This window comes from Gavialis gangeticus, unplaced genomic scaffold (assembly GCF_001723915.1).
Source record: "Gavialis gangeticus isolate Ggan-Ray unplaced genomic scaffold, GavGan_comp1, whole genome shotgun sequence".
In the NCBI taxonomy this organism is placed as follows: Eukaryota; Metazoa; Chordata; order Crocodylia; family Gavialidae; genus Gavialis; species Gavialis gangeticus.
In genome coordinates this window covers 175,952,181-175,973,374 of record NW_017729022.1, presented here as the reverse complement: position 1 = coordinate 175,973,374, position 21,194 = coordinate 175,952,181, and the positions used below count along the sequence as shown (strand labels likewise).

At 39.2% G+C, this 21,194-nt stretch overlaps 1 protein-coding gene and 1 long non-coding RNA gene across 2 annotated transcripts in view; one reads left to right on the top strand and one right to left on the bottom strand.

Moving 5' to 3' along the window:
• PCSK2 (proprotein convertase subtilisin/kexin type 2) overlaps window positions 1-21,194 on the bottom strand; it is a 245,917-nt gene that overhangs the window by 110,711 nt on the left and 114,012 nt on the right. Inside the window, exons 3-5 of the mRNA XM_019516557.1 lie at window positions 7,245-7,358; window positions 5,659-5,767; window positions 2,660-2,697 (exon numbers count right to left, since the gene is read on the bottom strand). Coding sequence (XP_019372102.1) covers window positions 2,660-2,697; window positions 5,659-5,767; window positions 7,245-7,358 — 261 coding nt within the window. The remainder of the gene's footprint in view (window positions 1-2,659; window positions 2,698-5,658; window positions 5,768-7,244; window positions 7,359-21,194) is intronic.
• LOC109296917 overlaps window positions 1-21,194 on the top strand; it is a 386,887-nt gene that overhangs the window by 283,428 nt on the left and 82,265 nt on the right. The window lies entirely within an intron of this gene.

Below are 21,194 nucleotides of genomic sequence, written 5' to 3'. Positions count from 1 at the left end.
TCAGTTCAGAACTTATGTTTTCAGAGCCAGGTTTTTCTTTGAACCTTTTATCCAGAAATGATTATGCCACTACTTTAATCAGCAACAAAAACAAGCATATACTAATCACCTAGTTCTAGATACAACCTGCCCATCCAAAATAAAGATTGCCTTTGTGTAAACTATTTCAATTTAAATAAATATCTTACCGAGTCATTCCTCTGAAGTGAGAATATTGTAGTTAAAGAACAGGATTTAATTACTTGTAATCAAGTCATTGAGTAGGTTAATAAAGTGTGAAAATGACCATCTTCTTTGTTCACCTATTTTCTAAGTACTTGTATATGTACATCTCCTAGTTTTCTGTATTTGGAATGAAATCCTGGTTCTATCATGGCCTGTGGAAGCTTTGCTATTGATTCAGTGATAACAAGATTTTAACTTCTACATGTGCCTAATATTCTACAAACTGTGTGATGGATTTTGAAACTCTTTTAAAAGGGGGGAAGGACAAGACTCCTCTGCAAGAGTAAATGTACAATTCTCCTTTCTGTATCTTATTGAGTCAGTGCATCTGAGCAGTGTATTGTAGTTTTCTTTGTTGCTTTTTTGCATTTAATTACACTTATAAATCAAGTTTGTTTCACTTTTGCTGTCAGGACCCTTAAATTCATAAAATTTGAAGCCACAGCTTATAGTGTTAAAAAAAGCAGCAAGAAAGGCTTTGTTGTAATAGAAGTAAATCCAACAAGAAGCACAGCACTAGTTTTTGTCTAATGAAAAAAGAGGATGCCAAGCACTTCTTGAAGTTGCTCAGCAAAGCTACAATATGTTGGGTAATTTTGAGTATGCTGGGTAATTCTCCAACACAGCATTTTTCTATTGGAGAACAGCGATTGATCAAAACTGGATGCCATCTTGCTGGCATCATTTAACCCCTGCTGACTGCCTGCCCTTTGGGCAAGGGGCTGGACCCCTAATGTCTATGAAATCTATGAAAATTAAAATCTGTGTTCCAGCTGAACATATGATTTCCTTTACCTGGCTCCATAGCAGTCCACCTTGTAGCCTACTGTTGGCCATCAGCTTCCATAGCTGCAACCAAAACAGTTTGATTTCAATAGAAATCATACTTACTACTTATAAACTACAGAAGCACCATGAGTTTCAGCTCTCTGCACCCCACTGTACCATAAATAACCTGTTACCAAAGGAATCATTTCCCATGGAAAAAATAAAACCTAGGTAGTGGCAGTTGAGGGTGTCAGCAGATGCAAATAAACAGTTAAAAATAAGAGGATAATGGGAATAGAGATGAAAATAAATCAAAGGTAAATCAAAGCTACATCTGAAGAAACAATCTTTTGACACTGTACAGTGTCTCACTGTTCAGGTCTGTGTATGCTCTTAATTAAAGCACCTGTTGTAAATGAAGCATACAGTGGCTGCACATTGCAAGTAGGACTGCGCGACATTTCGATGGGTGCTTTGTTTCAAAGTTGTTTTGATGTATTTCAAGCTCAAAACAGTGAAATCAAAACAAAACAAAAGGCTTTGAAACAGTTTTGAAAGTTTTGAAACATTTCGAGTTTGAAGTCAGGCTTCCTTGCAGCTAAAGAGAAACTAGAATGGGAAAGAGACAAGGGGGGAAGGACTGTTCTGATATTGACTGTGTAGCTAACCAGTGACTGTGATCCTTCCCTGAGGCCCCTTCCAATCCCAGTGCTTGTGGGGGGAAGAGGGGCAGAAAAACAGCATAAAAAGCATTGTTTGAAATGGACTTTCTCTATGCCTTCACACTTACAAGTGACATGAGTTTTGCTCTGAACAGTTTGAAGTCCAGTTTCCCAGAAACCCCTGCATCTGTCTCCTTGAAACTTGATAGGCTTCATGGCCTCAGCAAGGGCTACCTGCAGTTTTCAGTCCTGTGTGCCTTCACACTTACAAGTGACATGAGTTTTGCTCTGAACAGTTGGAGATGAAGTTTCCCAAAAACCCCTGCACTTATCTCCTTGAAACTCTACAGGCTTTGTGTCTTCAGCAGGGGCTATCTTTTCTGCTGTTTTTATTGAATCAGGCAAGAAATGATAAAGTTATAGGCATTTTCATGATTCCCCATTATAGCCTATGGGTGAAACATCAAAACACATTGACACAGCATTGAAACAGCGAAGCAGTTTTGACAAAATGAAACAGAATAGTGCTTTGAAACAGCAGAACAAAACACTGTCCCTTCAAAATGGCAAAACAGAAGTCAAAACAAAATGGTGCTGTTTCACACAGCCCTAATTGCAAGGTCTAACACATGGTCCAACTGTTGTAAGCAAACAACAGACCAGTCTCCTCAGCACTGCTATTCTCCACATGACAGATGGAACCTTATATTTTAACAGCAAGATTTAGAGCCAATTCCCAGGTTGCTCATTTCTGCCTTAAATCTAATATTGCCAACTACAGCTTTTTTAAAGCAAGCCAACCACCATTCCTCTGTCTTGTCACTAGTTCATCCCCTGTACCAAAAGATCCTGGCCAGCAATTTGCAAGGTCCCACTTTATCACCTGCAAGATCAGTAGCTCAATCATGCTAATATTTCAAATCTTGTATAATTATTTTGTAAGAAAAATAAAACAAAACCAATAGGGACTTCACATTTTCCAGAAAAGGTCAGTGTATACTTACATAATTTGAGGCAAGATCAGGATGAAGATAATCAATTCCTGTAATAAGACAATGAAACATACAACCCAAAGGTTAAGAGTTTCAAAAAAATTTTCATAATGACCACCAAACACAAAAATTTTCAATTGCTACTATAGGAAATGATAGTGAGGAATAATGCTGATCTCAAGGCTTGTCTGAATAAAACATCAATTTTCAAAAGTAGGCTTTTAAATTAGGGTATCATTTCTGCTGCAGACCAATTTAGGAGGTCTTAATAGAATATGTCAAAGTGGCAATTTGAATAACCAGAAGTAGAACTGAGCCACAAAATTTAAGAGCCTAGTTTGTAAATGGGATCATATATATTGAGAAGCAGAAGCTGTAGTAACATTTTACCTCCACATAATAACTTTCATCTGAAAGGCTCCCCAAACATCACTATATCTTGTTTTGATTCTATAGTTAGGTTGATCTAAAAGCAACTTCTGTACATACCCTAATAGTGTAAAATGGTACTATACAACAGTGTCGGGTATAAGAAAAGAATATCATTGCAAATGGAAACTACAAAGGCAAATTAAGAAGGCAGAAAATCACCTACATTAGAAATGAGGAAATTATTGGGGCAAGCAGGTCTGTTCCTGTGAATGTCCATTCTGGGAAGTTTTTAATGATAGATCAGACTGGTTACAAAATCTCAGAACATTCTCAGAAGACTGAACAATCAGCGTCCTGAGTGTATCATGGTACTTGCTGAGGTTAACGCTAGATTTGTGCGTAACACTTGCAAAAATACCAAAATATGATATATGAAATTCATCTGTTTGCTTTTAAATCTGTTCACAAGCCAGCAATCCCCTACAAAGCAAATAAAGATCATGGATATTTTTTAATGTGACCTGGATGTAACACTACAAGAGTGAAAAATATGTGGTTGCTCTGCACACACTGTTGATCTTATGTGTTACTTCTTCTATTTAGTGTTTTGGGTCCTGTGATTCCTGTGGATAGCTATGTGTAGGAGGACTTCTGCACCTGCAGCTTTATAATCCCAATAAGAAGCCACCTGGATACAGGGTCTCCCAATACTAGGAGCACTGTGCAGATTCAAAATCTGAGAGAGATTCACTGAGTAGCTCAAGAGTTACTAGAAATAACGATTGGAGCAAAACAAATAATTCATTAGAAATAATTTGCGCAATAGTGTTCATCTGTATTTCAACAGTAGACAGCTCCCTGAGGATTTGAGAATATTCTATTATGTATTCATCTAAGAAATTACTTACCAAACAATGTGAACAATTCTTGGTTTGCAAACAGTTTATTCTGACTACTGTAACTTGACTTGTGTTCAATTAGCCTTTACTGGATATGGAAGTCAAACAGAACATTTCTGTTTTTCAATTGAATGAGCCCAGGAACAGTTTTTCCTGTTTATGAGTTCAGAACTGACTTTATGCAACATTTGCTTCAGATACGTAGAGTAGGTGAAAATGTCTGAAAAGGGTATGTTGGTATAGTCACAGGGCATGTCTACACATTACATTAATGCAAAGCAATAAACTCTGGCGCATAGCGCACCATAATTTATTCCTCCTGGGTACCACATTTACATGTGCATCTGGGAGCTCAGCATGTTGAGCCAGGTCAGAGCAACCCCATCTGGCAGGAGGCCAGGGGGGTTACCCTGCCAGTCCAGGTCTGCTCAACCTGGCTCAACATGCTGCAGAGGAGCTGGCTGGGGCATAAGGGTGCTTCAGTGCAAGACTAGCTAGCAGGCAGCCCCCATCCTGAAGCATGTTTTTACCCCAGTCGGTCCCAGCAGTGTCTACACATACATTGCTTTTGTGCTAAGGAACCGTACCACAGGATAGTACTTGTACTTACAAATGAATTCGCTTACTGTGGCCTAATAGGACTGCACATGTAAATATGGACACTTTACTGTGGAGCTAAATAGGCAGCTCCACAGTAAATGTCTTGTGTAGACATGCCCACAGAGCACTAGTCAATGTACAGAGCCAACTCTCCTTCCACACTCCACTCTAAATGCTTCATCCAATGAACCAGTTCCCCGCTTTCTCCCCCCAACCCCGCCTCCCAGCCTAATTTGGCCTGAACTTCAATCATCTCATTGTCACCCTGGTAAATATTGTGCCTAGTCACTGTAGGTGAAATTTCTGCCATGTTGGACTAACTAAAATGAGACACTAGGTTTAAAACAATTCACATACCACAAGGCAGTCTGGTTAACTATTTACCCAGCAACCTCATTTCAATTTTTAACAGGAGGGTGACAGACTAGAACAAGGACAGATCTCAATAGATCCCTGAAAATTACAGCTGGCTTCAATTTTTTTTTATTTTTAGCACTATTCAGTCACTATGGAAAGCATACTACAAAATAGCTAGCAAAAAACTGAAGAAAGAATTCTACGGACTTCTTGTATTTGGACAATCTAACAAATCCATGCAAAGCACCGCTGTGTTTTCAACCATGGATTGTATCTTCTGTATCCCTTACACCTAGCCCTAAACTATTAATTGATATAATATGCAGGTCTCTATGGGCATCCACCAGGGAAGTGTTAAATTATTTCAGCCCCATGTACACTTTGAAAATACATTAACCAGGAAAAATGCTCTCATATCTATTCTCTGCGAGGCAATAAACTTCCAAGCCAATTCCTACTGAAGCTGATGAGAGCAAGACCTATTGGTTTAATGGCCTTTGGATTGATTCCTGCAAAGAACTGTGTGTGTGACAGTTAGGGGTTACTTTTATTGGCAATTGGGGGTACAGGCATTGGCACTTCAGTAGCTATTGTGCAACACTACACTTAAAACATCTTTCCTTGTAGAATGAAAAGACTTTAAAGAGGCTGGTAAACATTATTGCCATGGTCATCAATCTGACATACTTTATTATTATTATTATTATTATTATTCATTAGAATACATGAAGAAAGCTATTTTAGTTATCAGATTATTTTATACACCTTGGAATCTTCACTTACCATCATCCATAATTCCTATAGTAACTCCTTTCCCTGTATATCCCAGCTCCCAAGCTTCAGCTACATTAAGATCAAGTCCAGGAGTCCCATCTGCTTGACCAGTGTTGATCTAATACATCAAGTGGAAAGTAGAAAATCCTTATTTATCCTATGCATAATCAAATTTCTAAAGTCGCTGAACTTCTACACTTCTACTGAGTGTGTATATACACTAGTGAAATATATCTCACATTAGTATAAAATGGAAAATAGAACAATAAACTCAGAAGCAGGAGAATTCACAACAGCGGAAGAATTAAGAACAATCATAAAGTATAATCCTTACTTAGGACCTGATCTTACAAGCATGGGCAGAATTTTCACTGAAATCAGGACTAGGCTTAGGCTCCATTCCAAAAATGCACTTATCTACAAGTCTAAATGAAATGCACTTATCTACAAGTCCAAATGAAGCACTCCTAACCTTAAAAATAGACATGTTTAATTCCTTTGTTGGATCAGGGACCTCAGATAGGGAGCTTAGATATCACCTTGTTGGTCTGATGATGGAGTGCACAGGCTTATCTTAAATATATTCTCAGATATATTCAAATTCAAATACATTCTCACAGGCTGCATCTACATGAGATACTGACTGCGCAGCAGCTCATTACTAGCATGCAGTAGCATTGCGTGGCACAAAGCATGATGTGACACTACTGCACAGTAGTAATGAGCTACTGTGCATCAGCATCACCTAAAAGCTGTTGGGCAATGCTACTGCACTGTAACTCCAGTTACTCCATAGTCATTTAGTACTTGTGTATACATATGTGCATACAAGTACTAAATGACTGCGCAGTAACAACTATACCGTCAGTGTCTCATGTAGATGTGGCCACAATACCAAAAAGAATGCAAGAGTGAGGGATATGATTGCAGGAGAGCTGGGTAGCCCAACAAGTCATCTTCTTAAACCAACATTAAAGGTGGCAGATGTACCATTTAAAATGTTTCTAGCTGTAAAACATTTCAAAAGGACAACACTTCAGCCAAAGGATATACATGCAGACCCTGTGGCATCTCCAAAATCACCTTGGCTACATGCCAAAATTGACTTCTTTGTTTTACTTTTACAGTTCAGGCCAAAATGTAGCTTTTTTGAACCCCAAAATGAATTTTTTTGCAAGAGTGTGTCCTTTCTCCCTGCAGAATTTTTCAGATGAGTTCAGCATAACACAGTACTATGATTCCATAGCGAGATATTTGTCCAATTCTATATGACAGGGAGCTCCTGACACAACATGGAGATTTGATGGGGACGTACATAAGCAGCTTTAGTAATCATGTCTGCACTGCACAAGTTCTCACATGACACCAAGTTATAACTTTGTTTCATAGCCCATCGAGTCCTTCTTTTGATTTCACTGGGCCAAAGTCAAGTACCAGCATTCATTAGGAGTCTCTTGGAATAATTCCGAAGTTCTAGTGAGAAATCTGGAAGACATGCTCACAGAACAATGAAACAAGAAGGAATAACATGGAAGTAAATTGGTTATTTATTATTATCCAAGATCTCACTTAAGAACTAAAATTGAATTGCTTACCAGGTACCACTGTTTTGTAAATAAAGGATCGTTCATGTTAATGTCGATTTCATTGATATCTCTATAGCCTCGCTTTTTTCTGTTAAAGCCTTCTTGCTGCACAGCCTTCTTAACCTGGAATAGCAATTTTGACAATATTAACACAACATTTTTAATATCAGAGGGTTTTGTTTCTGCTATATTGTTTTTTCTTAGCAAAAAAATTAAGTCCTTTTCATAGCTCTTCATAGTTTAGCCCTCCTAACATAAGGTTACAAGCAGTGGGTCTTGACCTTTCGAGAATCAATGCACCCCTTGTAAAATGCCAGTTCTTAGTTTTCTCTTGGTTTTTGACAACAGACAATACTAAAGCAATTCTTCTGTTGTAAAGATATTACAGGGCACATCCAGACGAATGCAACCATGTAGTATGTGGTGCTGCAAACACATCTGCAGCACCACATACCACACACTCAGGTGTCCTCCACATTGTAATGGTATGCTGCCCATATGTACAGCTGCTGGGTTTTTTTCTGGATATCCAGGGGTCAAAAAAACCCATGAAAAGAAAAAGGAGAGCAGCGCACTCATGAATTCCAATTTGAAATTTCTGGGTCCATCCTGGGGCCTCCCGGGTCTGCAGCAGCGGTGATCCTATTGAGCAGAGCCTGGCTGGCAGCTGCAGTGTGGCTCCAGGCGGCTCCACACCACTTTTCCACTGAAAAGTGGTGTGGAGCCAGGTAAGGCTGCTGGGGTCAGCACAGTTCTGGCCCCAGTCTCCCCTACTGCCCCAGGGGTTACTTGCCATGCACCAAAGCATGCATGGCACGTGCATTCTCTGGCAACAAGTAGCTGCAGTGCAAAGTGCACCGCTGCCACTTGTCCCCAGGGAACAAAATGCCCATGCTCATTTGGATGCAGCCACAACTACCAAAGCAGTTTAAGCTGTTTTTAATAGTATGAATACCAATTTGAAATTTCTGGGTTTATTTTTTGACTCACATTTGCATACTTAGCAGTGCTAACAATGTTTGACAATGTGGCACCTTTAAAAGGACCTTAAGGGACCCCAGGGTGCCACAGCACCCTGATTGAGGATCAGTGGGTCATGGATTATATGATTTTGGATTACATGGGGGTGAACTAACCTTATCTTTCATTTTTTTAGACTTTCAAACAATACATTTCCAAAGTCAGCCCCTGTTTTCTGCATTGAATGAGACACACAGTTTGTAACAGCTTTCTTCCAAAAGACATTGTTACCAAATAAATATTACATGATTTATGGGCCATCATCTGTGCAGTTGAAGGTCTTGTTGTTTTATTAGTAAGGAATCAATTGTTATGAACTTTGTTATAATAGATATCTTGTAGTAAAATGCATATAATGCCAAGAAAGATTAGCTGTAAGAAGCAGCTAAAATTGTCCGTGAGGTTGGAATATATGAAAATATTATGTTTAAATAGAACAGATCAAGTCACAAACATGAGAGAGATAAATCATTTTTTGAAGTATACAACTAGACATTAAGGCCCAGATCCATAAAGTTGTTTAGTCACTGAGTTCCCATTTAAATCAATGGGCATTTGGTGCACACGTACCTTTGTGGATCTGGTATTAATGTCAAGTATTAATGAACTTTTGCGCAGCAATATGGGGTGGGAGACTCCTGTTCACATGGTGGCAGAACCAGCATCAGATACTCAACTAGTGTAAATCACTGCAGATGGTGAGGCCCCAGGATATTATTCCAGAGCAAGAACTGGCTCTCACTTCATTATTTCAGTGACTATTCCCTCTGTGTGTCAATGAAAACACACAATACCCCAAATGATGAGTCAAAGAGGAAGGCTGTATTGGAACAGAATGAGACCATTATACAACAGTCTAGAAATGGAGTGTTCCACTCATCCCCCATTAGACCAGGAAAGATGAGCATTAAAGCCTGGGTTGCACTTTTTAAGCTAGTAAAAGGAAATAGTTTACACCATACATAATTAACTTGAGGAACTGTCTGCTAGGTGAAACTGTTGAAGCAGAATGTTTAAGAAGTTTCTAAAAAAGGATGCAACAGAGAAAATTCAATATTGGATCTGAAATTTCTTTTGTTTAGTATACAGCAACATTGACAATTTGTTTTTATCATGATTTTTGGTATATTTCTTAAAGACCCATCTTAAAAGATTTAAAACTTTATGAGGATCACAGCTTTCATTAAAAAAGTCCTAAGGATCTAGGTTTTCTTATGCTTTCTAGGTTTCCCATGCTTACAAGGAAAAGCTTAAAAATTATGAGCACCAGAAAGGCATAGAAAAAACTGGCAAAGAACAAGAACCTATAACCTATAATTTTTACCAAAAAAAGATTACGAATTATTATTAAGTCATTTGCAAGACTTTTGGCTCCAATACATGCTTCTTAAATGTGTGAGGCTATCAGAAGGTATAATAAAATAGGAAAGAGCACATGAACCCTATTGCGTTTAACAGGCCAGCCACTAATTCACAATAATTAAAAAGCTATTTCCCCTATAAGCTACTTCATGTTTACTTATAATGACAGTACTCTGAAACACCTAGTACTAGCCTGCATCAGAGACAGAATATTAAAAGGTATGGACTACTGGTGTTTTTTAGTATGACCATTTTGATAGTCCTAAAAACCAATTGCATTAAGTCTACTACTTTGACTAAAAGTAGAAGAGTAATGTTCCCTTCATAAGTATGTTATTTGCTTGTATTTATTTGTGAAGTTTCATTGAAAGTGAAGAAAAGAAACAATACTAAAATGAAAAAGAGGATAGGGATTAAGTAGGAACCACATTGTGGACATGTCTACGGATTCGTTAATGCACCTTTGCTACTGCGCATTAAGTTTAGTACCTCTATTATGAAGTACTAGATAAAGAAGCAGTAGTTGTGCTAATGTGCAATAACAAAGGTGAACTTTTTATTTGTAACATTTCATGTGCAGTAGACTAATTCTACTGCGCATTAGCATGGTTTTTGCCATGAAATGCTAATGCACAGTAGAACAGACCACTGAACATTAAGGTCTCTCATATAGATGCACCCTGTGAACACTTACTTATATCAGATATTTTTACTGAGGGAGACAGACTGGGGCACATCTACCTGAGACATTACATCACTGTAGCGATGAGCTATGTAGCTCATTGCTACAGCGACATAGCATTGGCAGGCACTAACCATGATGCTGCTGCTACTGTGGGGTTAAAAATGATCCATGCACCACCAGAACTGCACAGTACTGGCGGGTACTGCACAACCATTTAGTACTTGCTAAAGCTAAAATAAGTACTAAATGACTGTGCAGTACTAACTGTCAGCTACCACCTCTGCCTGTACTCTTGCTATTTCGACCAGCAAGCTGTCATCACATAAAATAATTAAACAACCAAAATCAACCTTTACTTCAGAAGACTGCCAGTGAAAAAGAAATCAAGCGTTTGTACTCCTACACAAGCCTGCTGTCTCTATAGGACCTATTGCATTAAGGATCCAGTGTAATAGGAGCTCTAGTTATTAAACGGCAATGATTTGCTTCTGTATGTTTTTTTTAAATGGCTTGGAAAAAAGATGATACAGGACACATCAAAATTGGTCCCAGCTGCTTTGATTATCCAGCATCATCCAGTTCACCTAGTTTTGAATTATTAGTCATTATACACTGAAAAGATATAACAAAAATGGAGATATATTCCTTTAACAAAGACCATTATACAGGAAACTTTCTGAATGTTGTACATAAATAAGATGCATGCAGTTCCGTGAAACCCAAATATGTGATAAGTGTGTTCTCACCTCATGCTGCTCTAATTATTAGCACATAAAATCCTAGGGAAGATAGGCCATGTGTAGCTGTAGTTTTTGCATGTGTTAGTACATCCAGGTTATCCTTCAGCTCCCCCAAAGCTTAAGAAAGCTATGAATTGCCTTGTCTTTGTATGAGGTAAGAATAAACCTTTTCTTTTAGACAGGCTTTAGCTGTGTTTCTCTTAATGTATTAGTCTTAAAGTAGGCAGAAGGTAGAGCATTGTGGCACCTTAAAGACTAACTAGATATTCTATCACTGACCTCAGAGTAGCCATCCCTAAACCAAAACAGTTTAAAAGCTAACTGGTATGCAAAATTTCAGACTGAGAAATCATCCACAGACAGGATTGTGTCAAGCGTGGTCTGAACAGGAACCGTGGTTTCTTATTCTGTTGCCTGGACTAGGTGTTAACTCCAACCTCCTTTAAAGTGTTAACTGACTTGTTCCTCTCAAGTGATACAATCAACCTGCTCTTTACCTCTTTTAGCAGTGTCTCCTTTCTTCACCCCTTTCCCTTCTGCATAAATCCCTTCCTTTCTGCTAGTCCCTTCATAACATCTGATCAAGTAGATGGTTGCCTAGGAAAGCTCATGCCTCTCTGAACCAGTTCATCCCGTTAAGCCCTACCTTCTACCTATTCTTTAGTGAAGTGATAACCAAAACATGTACTAATCTCAGGTTCAAATGGTATCTTCTCTTTCCAAAATTCCCTAGAATATATTTCATATGTTATGTAAAATAAAACAGGTTTTAAAATCCTTGGATAGATGGGTGTGGGGTGGGTGACCTAGGGTTCCCTTGATGAGCTATCATATTAAAACAGAGCCAGCTGTCCCACCTACATTATGATTTTAAGCAGTTAAACTATAACATTTTAGCTAAAAACATTTTCTTTTTCTCATGGAGGATCTTGAAGTTTCAACTCTTTTCATGGTAGAGAACGTAAAAAGACTTTCGGGGCATATGCTGATCTCCTTTTTGCCAGCTGTGAAGACAAAGAAACTCCATTAATTTCATGGGTTGGGCTTTAATCCTGCAAACACTTGCACATGTGGCCCTATTAGACTGCAAACATGTCTTCAAAATAATGTAAGTAGGACAGCATTTGCAATGTCAGGGCCTTAAACTGTTGAAAATAGTATCTTTATAGGGTTAGGTTTGTGAACCATGACACTTATTAGTAATTAATCGAGAAACAAGATTTTCTTTCTAAGAGGGCATGTTATTTTCCTCTTCTCATAGCCTGGATCATTTGTCCACCGTAATGGCCTTTTGTTTCTTTTTTCTTATACTCTTTGGGTAAGCACCGGGTTTAAATGATGAACAAATTTGGAACATTTCAGTTTTTATTAGCATGTGACTAAGTCATTTACAAGTTCCTAGCTGTGTTCTAATTAGAGAAAAGGGTCATATATTAGAGAAGGTAGACCATGGATGATAAAATAGCTACAAGGAAGAAAAGGATCAAGCATTGATTTTTAATATACTTCCACTTATGCATGGTGCATAAAGTAACTTGGATGATAATAAACCAGCAGGAGACTGATGCAGAACAAATTAACAAAAACTCAATTGACTGCAGCACTGCTCCAGGAGGGCCAAAAACCACAGCACTGTAACCTTGCTCTGGAAAATGCCAAGGAAATCAGGTCCTCATTTTGAAAGAATGGGGTTAATTGCACTGTCGAGTTCCCGCAGTTAAATGACTATGTGTTATATTGAGCATAAATGACAAATTTACTAAAATTATTCCAGCGGGTGAAGAGAAGCCGAACAGCACATGCAACCCTGGCTTCAGGAATCAGGAGTGGTCTTTGCATGTGAAAAAAAATAGAGTCCAAGTTGAATTCCAAGAAAAAGAAACTTTCTGCTACTGAGACCAGTGAGGTACCTTTTTTAAACATCAGAACAAACTACCATCAACACAAATGGTGGTTTATTCATCTCTTCAAATCAAGGCTCAGCACAGGTATAACTGGGTGAAAGTCAATGGCCTTTGTTGTAAAGAGGTCAGATTAAATGATTCCTTCTGGTCTTAAAATCTACTAATTATACAGCAGAATTGTTTCCGAAGAAAAATGACTGAATCTTATGGAACTATACAGAACAGTCTAGACAAAATTTCTGTTGTTGGGGAAACCCTTCCCCCCACCCGGATTTGGTGAGAGATGGTTCTGATTCTTACTATTGCTAAAGTTATTTCATACTTCCCAATAGCATGATGTGGGCGATTCATATGTCTGTTGATTTTTTTCAGAGCAATCTAAGAGATCTGAACATTCAATTCCCATTAACATTAATGGGAATTAGGTAAAAAATCTCCCAAGGTGCTTTCAAAATCTCAGCCAGAGAAGACTGTCCTAAATTGTAGACAGTGTACATGATGATCTGATGCATGTTTTCCATCTTCAAATTTTGTTAACTTCTGAGTCATCACAGGCACAAACATTTACTTCATTTGACCATGTCCTTTGCGTAAAAGAACAGAAAGATCTTTTGTAAGGAAAGCTGAACCCACCCACACTTCACAGATTGGCTATTTTGCAGTGCACATCAGTGGAATTGCAGAAGCGCTCTCTGCTGTTAAAGTGCTAGAAAGGGTTGAAGATGAACACTAGTCTCAGATGACTTGCTATTTTTTTGAAAGCCCTAACTTCACTAATCATATTCTGTGAGAATTTCAACTTTCATTTATAATAAAAAGTAAGTTTCCACCCTCGTTCTTTACAGAGAAAACCTGATCTGCACATTGAGTGAACAGCTCAAACTCAGGAAGCTAACAAACAGAACAAGACATGGATGTATAAGTTCAAATTTCACTATTTTTAAGCCACATTTTTTGATCCTGGGGTGCCAATTCATGATTTAGGAGCACTTAGGCTGGCAGTGCGTCATTTGAGCCCTTGGTCTTTTGTCAGGGGCAAAGATCCTGACAGATAAAGGACATTTAAAAAGATCCTGGCAGCTAAGAAGGAAGAGGGAAGAGCCAAAATTTTGCAGTTGTGTCTGCTTTAGATGACTCTTCTAACGTTTTACCTGGGGCAGGATCACGTCAGATTCAAGCCTGTAACTCCTACTCTGATAATTAAGCACTGAGCAGTTAAATCAAATTTTCAGCATAGCCAACACTCCTTCTGGAGTGGTACAGCTGAAGATGGTTACCGGTATATGGCAGCATAACAAATGCACAAATCAACCCAAAGGTTGGATTGTTTATCAGAGGCTTGGCATCTGCAAATGGGACCAGGTTTGCAAAAGAGTTATTCTTATTGCACCCATTGCTTTGTGTCAGTTTTGATAGAGCTGTGGCAAGTGTACTGAACTCTTTTCAATATTGGGTCCTGAACTGTGCTAAAAATGTGACTCTAACTGATTAAAGAGTGATACAGAGGCTTTAGAAATAGGGCTGTATGGAGCTTTGGTCCCTGATTCAATTCGGTGGAGACCCTTTAATCAAATCAGGAGACCCCTTAATCTCCCCAAATCGAATCAGAACCCTCCAAATTGATTTGGAGAGATTCAGAAAGATTTGGCGATTTGGACATAGACACACATTCACCCTTTGGTGGGCTAGGGGTACATCTTAGCCTGGATTTCTGAACTTCTGTTCTGTTTTGTACCAGTTTCTGATCACTTATACTGCTAAAGTGTAATGTTTGTACTTGGCCTATGTGTCTTTTAATGGGCTTAAAGAAGGAAGATGTAAGTTGGATATTTCTAAGAATGTTCTAACTAGGAGGATGGTTAATCTCTGGAACAGATTACCTAGACAGGTTATGCAGAAGGTAGAGTAGGGCAGCACCTTAGAGAGTAACTTGTTCAGAAAGGCATGAGCAACAGCCTACTTCATCAGATGCTATAACAACCTAGAGGTTGTGAAGCCCTGACATTGGAAGATAATGGCATGTTAGACAAATATTTGTCTGGGATGAGTTAGACAAGAAAAAACCTTCCTTGAGTAAGAAGTTGAACTAGAAGATGGGTAAGTTCCCTTCCAGCCTTATATTTATATCATTCTATGAAATTAAGAAATATCAGTCATTTTCTGATAATGTTCTCTAATCCCTGGTAATGTCAATTTAAGTAAATTATTCATTTTAAAAGAAATTACTGAACTGGCCGCAGTCAAGACCTTTCTCCTTCATTTAAAGATAGGATATACTTTTTATGAGGGATTAGAGCTGTACTTCCTTTAATGCAAACTTCTCTCTAATCAAATGAATCCCATAGGAGAAGTGAGGAATCTTCAGCCACTGATTAGATAAAAACTCTCAGCAGTAATGTAAATGTGCTGTCAGACTGCAAAAATTAAGTCTTCTTACAGAAAGATATGTTGGAGAGGGGATATTGGACAGTCTGGCTATCAGGCTAATTCAAATTGGCAACTGATAAGTCCAGCTGACAATGCTGTCTATTATCTGTGACTTACGTGTTTAAAATGACTCTCAGACCACAGGTGGGACTGCTTGGGATACCCCCCCACCCAGTATAGTGGAGCTGCTAAGCACATGCATAAGGCACACTGGTAACATCTGGAAGGATTTGTGCTGCTGAATGTTCTTGATAATAGCTATTTTCTAACATCAAACCTACTATTTCCCAGCTCTGTTCCTTACAACCACTGAATAATGGGGTTCCCAATAAAACTGATGGGCTTCTACGAAAGATTTTGTGGCACTGTTTCAAGAGAAGACAATAAAATATTCCCTCATTTTCAGCTGCATGCCAACTGTTCATTCAGACTTTTTCAGCCTGATTCAAAGCCCCCACTGAAGGCCACAGAAAGACTCATAAGGACTTCATTGGGCTTTCAGTCATGCCTAATGACTGAAAATGTACCTATCTCAAGATAAATATTCTTCTAGCACTCACAATTTTAGTTGAGTTAATAAGTTTCAAGGAGTCTAATCAATCTTTCCATATATACCAATGAGTTCCCACTGTTAAGGGCATGTCTCTGGTGTCTTATTCATGCTACAGAAGCTGCAAGTGCTTCACTTAAGCTGTGTTCATTTATCAATGGGGAACCCGTTGTAATAATGTTCTCTTCTTGAGCTAACCAGCTCTTCCTAAATATATGAAATCATTTCCTCTGCAGAAATTCTAAAGCAATAATGAAACATTCTTGGATGCACAGACCCTGTGAAACAAAGTGTATCAAGCTATATGTTTTATAAGGGGATGTGAGCTGTTGTTCTCCCAGTAGAAAACAAAATTGTGCAGATGTTTAAGCTTTCCCCCCAGAACAAAAATGGCTGCTCCATGAGGAAAATAACTCGGGAACAAACATGGTTGAAAAGCTCCTAGGAAGTTTCTCCCAGGTGACTAAATGTCTGCCCACTTTCTCCTGGCTCAGCTGAAGTTCCCAGTGTGAGAAGCAGGTAAAGGCTTTTCCACATCACTCCCTGTACTCATCTCCCAGGCATGAGGAGTCAAGTTCAGGGAGCACTTTCACCTGCCTGCTTCCCTTTGCCACCATCCTTCACTCAGCTGAGTGGTGGTTGCAGCGAGCCAGATTTGCAAACCTAGCTCTTGGCTCATCTAACTTCTCCTTGCCTCCCCCTGCTACTCAGCTAAGGGGTGGGGAGTAGGCAACTGAAAAGGGAGAGGGACTGGAGCCTACCATTTGGAGACTTTCCCCAAGCCCAGCTCCAAGTTCCTGACATCCCCTTGCTGCGCTGCTGACCCAGACCAGAGCAGAGTGAGGCAGGTTGCTGTATCACAGCAGCAAGATGCCCAAGTCTGGCTTCCATGATGATATGCCCCTACCTCAGCCCACACTGCTCTGGTACAGTATGGACGTAGACGGAATTATGGTACAATTTTCACTTTGATCAGACCCTAATAAAATACCAAAAGGTGCCTGATCTGAGCTTGTGTTTCCACCAAGAATGTTAATTGTGTGATTTAATGAGCTTAATATTTAACCAGTTTTAGATTAAAAATTTAACTACTGACTTGTCTCTATCTCACTTTGTGACCTTTCATTTGCTTGATATTCGCTCAGTGCCTGGTACAGGAGAAGCTTTCAAAAATAAAAAAGGGGAAAGCAATCAATATTTTTGTCCATTTAGCAGGCCTCTCAGTTCAGCAACATTCAGGCAGTGTTGAGTAAAGAGACAAGGAATCAATGTGGATGAGGAGGCTGTGGATCATATTCAACTAGTTCAGCTAGGCAATCAATAGTGCTCTGCTAGATTATACTTTGAAATTCGAATGAATTGGTTATGTCATACCAACAGGGTGAATGCAGAGTAGACCTGTTTGGGGATTGTTCAGTTAAAAAAATACCACTTTCTTGAAACTGAAACTGTTCACAAGAGCCTACTAGTTTTAACAAGAGTTCCTCTGCTCCAGGATGGAAAGAGAGAGAAAGCCCTGAATATCTTGGTAACTAGGGCACTTGCCCAGGCTGTGCCCAGGCTCATTTGGAGCAGGGATCTGAACTTGCATTCCCAATATTAAAACTGAGCATGTTGGCCATCGGGCTATCAACTGTTTTGGGGTCTCTATCCTTCATATGCTGCCTCTCTGTTTTTTCTTCCATGAAACAATTCAAAATTTATTGCAGGGGAATTCCTGATTCTGGAAGTCTCAGAGAAAACAAAAACCATTTTCCACACAGTTCCAATAGAGAATTTTACTCTATATTTTCACACATAATCATAGATGTCTTAGAGCAATTGGTACTTTCAACAATGTTCCATTGCAAGACAAAGATTAGTAGTTTCCTTCAGAGGGAATATAATTCTTTGGAGATAGGAGATAACTAAATACACTGGTTGCATCAAAGTTTGGGACAGGAGTAAGCAAAGACATGTTGAGAACAGACAACTGATATCTCCCCTGCACTGTTTCTTCTCTTCTATCAGACCATTGAAATAATGAATTTTTGCTTCCAATCAGAACTGTAGCTTTTACAAGCCCTTGGCCCAGATGACCTCAGTCACTGTGGGACAACAAAAAAAATTAGCCCAATATTTGTAGATTTTTCCATGATTCACAGAACTTCACTGCTTACCAGAGGTGTAACTGGACAGTACTGTGTCCTGTGTGGTAATGGTACTTTGTCCAATTCCCTCATCCACCTGTTTGCCTCATACTGGGCCATTTGCACTAAAGCAACCTTGCCCTGCTTGGCAGTATAAGGCACTTTTACTTTGTCTAAGTGATGTAAACCATTTGAGTGTAAACAGGGGACCTTCCTGGGGTGTCCTTCAATTACATGCTGATCCTCTTTGAAGCTGCTGTGACTCTATCATTATTTCTATTACCATAACACCTGAATGTTGAAGCCTGGTCTCTTCATTCACAGAGAAACCTTTATGCAACATTTTATGCAACATTTGAAAAACAGCAGATTTTATTTACTGGGTTTTGCTGCTAAACTAAAATCTCCAGAGCACCTGTTCAAGCTGGCAGAGACAAAATGTTTTCCTCATAATGCAATGGGCATTCAATGGTCTGTCACATCTGAAATTACTCCTGTGTTCTCTGTCCAGTTCTTAGAGCTTGAACACATGACACATTTACATCAATGTTATCAGACTTTACATCAGTACAAACAAGGGACAGACACGAGACATAAGGCCCTACATAGTTGTATTTTTCTTTATGCCAGTGTGGAAAAATCCTGGCAAAATCAAAAGTGAAACAAAGCTAGTTTAAGTTATACCACTATAAGGACTGTGTGTCTGCAACTATCTCAGGGTAGTGACTCAAACAAAGAAGACTATTACCCAATCCCCTGATACCTAATGCTGAAACACTGCAACAGTGCCTACTGTAGCAGCTACACCAGGAGAACTGTTCATGTCTGCTCCAGATAAGGGTTGGTATACAAAACCACACCTGTATTAATGGGGCTGAGGTGGTGCAGGCACTAAGGTGTGTGGCTGACAGCTCAGAGATGACAAGTTTGAGGTCACAGCAGAAGCACTCATGTACATCCTATCAGATTCCAACAAATCTGAGAATTCTGCTAAATACCTTCTCACTACGACTCAAAATGGAAGGAAAGATCTGCAAAAATATGTTGTATATCCAGGCCCTTAACAGATAAGCAATACATTGAAAATTCTGATAGTACAGTGCAGTAATGGGAATACTTGTAGAATAGAGCAGGCATACAAAAAAAAGACTGAAATTGTCCAGAGTTGTTATTTTCTTGATCTGCACTAACTCTTCACCTGCAACACTTTTTCTGTAAGTCAGCCACATATTTCTCCAAGCACAGAATGCACAGAAAATTATTTTTATGTACTGTGTTACGCTAATGGACCGTGGTACCATAATGAACGCCGGGATTCATGATTCCTGGGGCAAGGGACCTGATTCCATATTATTAGCTATACAGTGCCTAAATTATAGTTGGTGTTTGACAGGTGAAATAAAAGATATAGGCCAGGTTCTCAACTGTGCCCAAGGAGTGCTCAGAAATACTCAAAGACATGCTGGAAGTAAAGGTAGCTTAATATTAACTTTCTGCTTTCTTGCCCATAGCTTGTGTTCTCCCAGTCTGTTCACTTAATCTGAGTAAGACACGTGATCTCACATGTCCTGAGGTCTAATGTGCCAAAAGTCCCAAGGCACTATTACCTCAGCAGTGCAGGAACAGGCAGTTGGGATCTTAGGGGGCGTATACAGTGCACGGGTATACTAGGAAACAGCATTTCCAAAATGTCAGAAGTACAACATGGCACTCCCATTTCCCCTTGGTAAACAGTTACCTCATGACCCAGCTCTAAAGGATTTATTACATCCATGTTCACTCATGTAATGGTTGCAAGGATGGCACTAAGACATTGAATTTCTTGCATTTTCTATCTAAGGATAGCCAAAGACTTTACCAACAAGAGTGCAGAAGGCATCTGAGAGTAGCTTCACAGCACTCATTTGTGAACAAGTATTATTTAGGAAATGTAGGCATGTGGGGAATGTGTTCTAAAAGGGAATCTGTAGTAAATGCAGAAAACAAGCTCAAACATTTTCCGAGTCTGGTACTTTCAGTCTGGCTTCTAGTCATTATGATGGCTCTCAATATTTCCACTTAGCTCTGTACATAACTCTTCCCACTTTGCTATCATTTAACAGCCCATCATTCACCTTGAAACATAGTCTTGGAAAAATAGATGTACTTTATCCATGAAGTCCCTAACATGGTTTACCCTCTTCCCCGCCAGAACAGCAATCTGAAAGAAGCATAGGACCCTGCTGTATTACCTCATTCATTTAATAACTGCACATTAGCCCTTCTTTTATGAGGTCTTGATTTTGCCATGCATACCTAAATGGCTTCCCATTAAGAGAGACAAATGTAGCTTTGTATAGCTACCTGAAGAAATAACAACAGCATTAAATCATTTGGAGGGGCATATTGTTGACAGTAAAAGCTTATGCTGAATGCTGACATTTTTAACTTTGCCAAGCAGATGGTGTCTGCTGGGTCAGAGGTCCTATGGCAGTGAAAAATTATCAAGCACAGATGGGTTCAGACTCATATTTTCTAGAATATCAGCTCGCAAATGCTTCAGAAAATAAAAGCAGCACTCAAAAAGAGGTCGGCCATGCAGGCTCCATTTGCCCACTCACCCAGAGTGGAGCCATTGTCTCATTAGATAAAGGGTATGAGCTAAACTAAGATGGCAGTAATCATTCAAATGAAGTATACATAATTGAATCAAAATGTAAATTAAGATAGTAGTTCAGGACCATATGCAACTCTAATTGCAATCAACATGCGGGTGTCTGTGTGACTTCTGTAAAAGTTGAATCAGCCCCTTAATGCTGAACAATGATGTCCACTGACCAGTATTTACCCTAAGAATCATGAATGACCTAAAAAGGTCACACCTGCCTATTTTCTTTTGTATGTTTGGGTTTATGGCTTGGGGGGGGGTTGTTTTTTGGGTTTGTTTGGTTGTTGTTTTGTTTTGGTGTGCAGTTTGTGAGGTTATTGGAGATAGTTGGCAAGTTTTGTGTTTTAAGCTGTAGGAAGTTGGCTTCAGTTCTGGTGATGGGGTTAGGTGTTTCTTTGAATGTACAAACAACTTTTCAGAGCTGGGCCTATGAACTGCACTTCATCAGCCTCCTAGGTAGTAGGTACAGAAACTCATGGACTCAATATACACAGT